The following is a 5,874-nucleotide window of genomic DNA, read 5'->3' as shown; positions in this document are numbered from 1 at the left end:
AAGCTCTTAAAACGAGCTCTAAAATCTAAAATGACAAGCTCTGAAATAATGAGCTTCACACTTTCGTTAACGAGTTTGGAACATATCTCAGTATTTTAATGATAACTTGAGCTGTAGGCTTCGGATTTGGATGATTCTTGGACCATTGGAAAGATTACTCGAAGGGCTACAACTCTTTTGTTTAACATTTCGCCATATTCAAACTGTATCATGCTCGAGTTCGCGCTCTCATTAACGAGTTATGGCAAATTTACTCTCTCATTAACAAGTTATGGCTATTTCGCGCTCTCATTTATGACTTATGGCGAGTTCGCGCTCTCATTTATGAATTATGGCGAGTTTGGAACATGCTTCAGAAATTTGATGATAATTTGAGCTGCAGACCTTGAATTTAGATGATTCTTTAATCGTTTATCATGCTCAATACTCCTCATCTGGCAATGGCATCGATTCCACAGTTAGATTTGTTAACTTGGGTTGTAGCCATGGTTGGTTTTTTGCGGTTGGAAGATGGAAATGAAACTGTTGGAAAACAGAGAGAGCTCGGAGTGTTCAAGCCCCTCCTTCTAGTGCCAAAATGTTAATACGAAAATTCGCACCAACCAGAGTAATCCAATTGACCCTGATGGAATTGGAACGGATGTGTGCGTGATTTAATAGAAATCAACAATTGAACAATTAAAGAGAAAATACAAGTAATGACAAGAGACAATTTTTAAAGTGGTTCGACAAGTTTGAATCTTGAGCCTACGTCCACTGTTTCTCTTATTGCATGAGAATTACAGATGATGAATCTTTTCCTATAACAATTGCCCAACCCCCATGAAACCAAGTTGTAATGAGTTTATATAGCACATATTTCCATGATAGAGTTGAGATATGATTCAAATATATAGGATTAGGAAGTTGCATGATCTTCAACTACCTTAGTTGGAATCTAAGTCAATTTGAATATCTTCCTTTCAAATTGAGTCAATCTAAATATCTTCACTCCTAATAGACAATTATCCTCTTCGGATCTCCCACACAACACAAACCTTTTTCATTAATTTTCTCTCACAGACGCCAAGTGACAACTCGCAATTGGTAAATTCATAATGTTTTTTCTTTGTAAATTGATCAATTGTGAACTACCACGTCGCATTTATAAGAAAAAGTTATTGAGAAATATTTATTAGCCTACATTTATTGTTACCGATATATATCTTTTTATGTTATGAGATTTTTGTTAAATTTGGGATGATTTTTTTTTTTCAATTGTTTCTATATTTTTTTAATTGAAGAAAATCTTACCTGAAACGGGTGCATTATATTTTGCATAGATGATATGTATCAATTGCATACTTATTTTGTAGTTTATAATTTTCATTTCATTGATTGTGACATGATATGTGTATTGATGAAAAAGAAAATATAAAGATAAAATACATGTGATTTTTTATTTATAATATATAGGTGAAATAAAAAACTTTTGTCCCATTAATTTTTGTATGAATTAAAATATTTGTTGATATCTTACTAGCCAGTAAATATTTTAATCAATTAATATGAAAATTATCATGATATATATTAAGTTCTGTATTTATTAGTTATTACAATAACATGAAGATTTTATATGAAAATGTCTCCTAAATAGATGTCACATTTCTTAACTTTTCTATACCTTTAAAAAATTTTAATAATAAATGAATTAATTACGAACTCAGAAGAAAAGACATTGAGAAAATTAGGTAACATTTTTCTTTTTTCTCATTTTTTACTTACCTAAAAATTATTCGGTGGAGGTGGAGTAACAACATCATGTGATAAAACGGCTTACAAGACCACACGAAACTTATAATGGATAAGGAAGCAGGATATCCCCAACTCCAAGTCTTACAACTTGCACTTGCCTCAACTACTGGTGAAAGAGAATCCCCACGCGGAATTTGAAATGGACAAATTCCCACGTGTCTAATCACGGTTCGTGGAAGGAACGTGCAGTTGCCGCTTGCTTTTTTGTTCTGAAAAAAAAGGAGGGTGGTGGAGTTGTAGGTTGGGACCCACTTCGGTCATATTGATAACATGTAGGAGCACGCATAGAATATTAGCTTCATAATCCAACTTTACAAATATTTTCTAGTGACTCAGACGAGGTACTCCATAATTAATCAGCTCATAAATGAATGAACAGAGTTCATAACAAGCAAATATAATCTATTTACAAACTAACTAATTACTAATTATCATATGGGAGATTATAAAAAAAGATTATGAGTTAGATTATAAAACTAATATTACTCCTAAAAGATCCAAAACCCACGCCTCACAACATTATTTTTAACGGAATTTCAACTTTTCTAGCCATTCTTGAATAGTAGTAACTCTGTTTGGTAAAAGGGGTATCGTTGTACCTGTCTTGAGGATGGTTCTCATCCCAAAGACCTAACTAGTGCAAATGTAATAGGCAGAAACTGAATTTAGTCTTTTTAGGATTTTATATATATATCAGAGGTGATTTGGATTTAATTTTTGTAAGATTATATCTAATAAAATAATTTGAAATAAAAATAGTGAATTATCAGGTCTCTTAAATTTATTTATTTCTCAATTTATTTAAACAATATATAATATATAATGATGGTAGATTAGTGTAAATGGGTTTAAATTTACAATAAAACTACACTTACAATTTTTTAATACAGCTCCGAAGTGATAGTTTGTGATTGGTCGATTTATATTTAGACAGCAAGATCTACTACGAATTAACTAATTACGAACTAAATTATATAAAAAAATTGTAAATATAATACTGTTCTAAATTTTATGTCCTATGCAGAGAACACGATATCCATGCAAACAAACATCAGCAAAGAAATTAAAGGGTAAAATAGTAAAGCCATTAAAAAAAGTGTGTGAATTGATCGAGCATGAGAAAAGGAAAGCAAAGACCGTCGTTCAGAAACGCAAAGAACACGTGTTTGAAATCTCAAACAAACGAGATAATAAAAAAATATAAATGATAATATACTGAAGCCCTTGGAAGCTGCAAAGAACAAGCTTAAAAAGCCCCATATATTCCTCGTGCTTTAACTCTTAACCAATAAACAGATAAGCTTCTCTTTATCTCTGTGTTCCTCTCTTTCTATTTAAATATTATTTCAGTTAGATCATCAAGTTAAGAAACGCAGAGCCTGAGCCTGTAGTGTGATCAAGAAGCACGGAGATCAAGACAGTCGGTTCTGATAATTCTCTGACCTCGCCCATCAGGCCATCATCTATAGCAGTTACTTTCTTTTTATATTGATTTTCGCTTTGTTTCTCGCGGTGTTTGCGAGTTTGAGTTGCTAGTAAATATGGCGAACTCCTCTGAGAAATCAAGTTTCTCTCAGACTTGTAGTCTTTTGAGTCAGTACTTGAAGGAGAGAGGTGGTTTTGGAGATCTTAGCCTCGGAATGTCATGCACCATTGAGGCAAATGGTAAACAGCTCTTCTTTTCTCAAAAAAAAAAACAAAAAAAAAAGGCTAATATGAATGAATATTTTATTTTTCTGCTATTCTTGATTACTTGCTTATTTGAAAAATGATTTAAGATAATTTGATTAGAGTTTTAAATAGGCTCAGTTCGTCAATCCACTCTGAATTGATATTGGGTGACTTATTCGTTGATGATTGGTGGATTAATGTGTAATTCAAGGTCTAAATATTTCCTACTTTATAGTTATAACGGCATAACAGCTGTGATTTATATACTTAGATCTATAAAATGATTTTAATCACGTTGGGAAATTAGTACATCATCTTATGAGCCTTATTTTCTGCCTTAAATTTTGCAACCTTATTGTTGATTCTTTAACTTTTGACGGTTTAATCTCCAGATCCAAATTCATACTTATAAATCTCCTCTTGATTAATCTCATAACCAGAGCACAGATATAATGTTTGGTCTGATTAATGGAAAATTTGCAGGGACATCTGAGGCTCCTCGGAGGCCGGCGGCAACAACTATGAATTTGTTCCCAATTTTTGAGAAATCCGGTGATGTTTTGCCCCAAAATGCGGCGGCCGCTCCTCGAAACCTGGAATCAATGAACTTCTTCCCTCAACTAACTGGTTTTGCTGCTAAAAAGGATGTTCCAGTAGATTCAAGGTGAGTTGAATCACTATACACGGACTCTATTAGTATTAAAGCTCAAAAATAAAATTTAAAGTTTTTTTCTAATTATGTTTTTGTTTTATAATTTATTAGTTTTAATAAGAGTGTTGCTGCGGAGCCTCAAACTGCACAAATGACCATATTCTATGGCGGACAAGTGATTGTGTTCAATGATTTTCCGGCTGACAGAGCCAACGAAATCATGCTCTTAGCTGGCCAGGGAAGCTCCCAGGGCCACTCTACCACGACTCTTAATCCTTTGGCTTCTTCGTTGTCGGCTAAAACTCCTATTGAATCAACCTCTCCCGTTACTACTACTAGCTTGGTGAAAAATCCAACTGAACCAAGTTGTTCCGTTCCTTCTTCCTCCAATTTAATGACAGAGCATGTTCAACCAAAGCCTAGACCTGTTACTTGTGGTAATACTTCTTGTTCAGTTTGAAAGTTGAGATAAATGAAACCTATTATGTTTAATTATTTGCGTTTCTGATGAAAGTTTTTCTTCTTTTGCCCCAGATCTACCGATTGCTAGGAGAAATTCACTCCACAGGTTCCTGGAGAAGAGAAAAGATAGGTAGGCTTTCAGAAACTATTTCAAGAATTAGGAATTTTATATTGAGAAAATTCTTCATTTTTTTGTGTATATCTAGTTGCATATGTACCCAAGTATCAAATTAGTCTTTGAATTGCCTTGTGATTTAAGAATCGAAGTGTTTACCAATGGGATTTTTCCTTGTATCTTTGTATTAATAACTAAAAACAAAGCAAACAAATATATATATATATATGTTGATCAAATCAACATTTTCTTGTGTTAGTCCTCCTGTTATATTTACACTGCCATGATGACGGTAATATCATTAGATAATTCAAAAATTGATTTGCTAATGTTTGTTCTGACTACTGACAGGATCACTGCCAGAGCACCTTACCAACCAGTTAACCCAGAGGCACTTCCAAACAAGGCTGCTGAGAGTAAGTCGTGGCTCGGCCTAGCTGCTCAATCCCCACAATAGTTTGTAACAACTATTATATGTCCGATTTTCCGGTATTAATATTTCAGCCGGTCATCCTTTTTTGGCAGGTTGAAGCCTGCTTTCTTCTTTTTCTTTATTTTTTTCCTAGCTTTGTATTTGGTTGCTTTTAGGTTGGGTTCTGATGAGCCTACCTTAGATCTAACTATCAATCTCACTATTAGTTTATGTAATTAACTTTATTGAAGAATCTAGTATATGTTAGTTTTAGTAAGTAATTCTAAGTTGTGATTATTACTATTATTATTTTGAGTAGATACTAAAACTCCATTACTTTTGGATGTCTGTGGTCAGTGAGAATTACAGGAGGTAAAATTTTTGTTGATATTTGGTGGTTGAAGATATTTTTATTATTATTGGAAGTGACTATAATATCATGTGATTAATTAACATTAGTGGAAAATTAGCATACAAGTTGAATTGAATTAGTCAATGTCATATTACCGCCCTACCAACTGTTCTATCTTATTATCATTTTAACCATCATTATGCTGGTCTATTGGTACGCATTTTGTTCCTGAATTTGAACAAACAAGAAACTTCAAATCCCTGAAGAAGATGCACTTTCTTTTTCACTTAATCAAACATTTCCTTTATTTTGTAACTCTAAACAATAATACAATTTTAAACAGATAAAAATAAAAATAAAAACTAAAATCCTGGCAAGTTGTAAATATTTCGATGACCGCGACCCACACAAATATC

At 33.0% G+C, this 5,874-nt stretch overlaps 1 protein-coding gene across 1 annotated transcript; it reads left to right on the top strand.

Annotated features, from left to right (window-relative positions):
• Positions 1-3,256: 3,256 nt before the first annotated feature.
• LOC116108446 (protein TIFY 10A-like) lies at positions 3,257-5,531 on the top strand. The gene is made up of 5 exons (XM_031394697.1): positions 3,257-3,459; positions 3,949-4,129; positions 4,229-4,554; positions 4,652-4,709; positions 5,046-5,531. The coding sequence occupies exons 1-5, from the start codon at positions 3,336-3,338 to the stop codon at positions 5,149-5,151; spliced, it is 795 nt and encodes a 264-aa protein (XP_031250557.1). The 5' UTR covers positions 3,257-3,335; the 3' UTR covers positions 5,152-5,531.
• Positions 5,532-5,874: the final 343 nt, after the last annotated feature.

This window comes from Pistacia vera, unplaced genomic scaffold (assembly GCF_008641045.1).
Source record: "Pistacia vera cultivar Batoury unplaced genomic scaffold, PisVer_v2 Contig1177, whole genome shotgun sequence".
NCBI lineage: Eukaryota > Viridiplantae > Streptophyta > Magnoliopsida > Sapindales > Anacardiaceae > Pistacia > Pistacia vera.
This window is presented reverse-complemented; position numbering and strand designations above follow the sequence as displayed.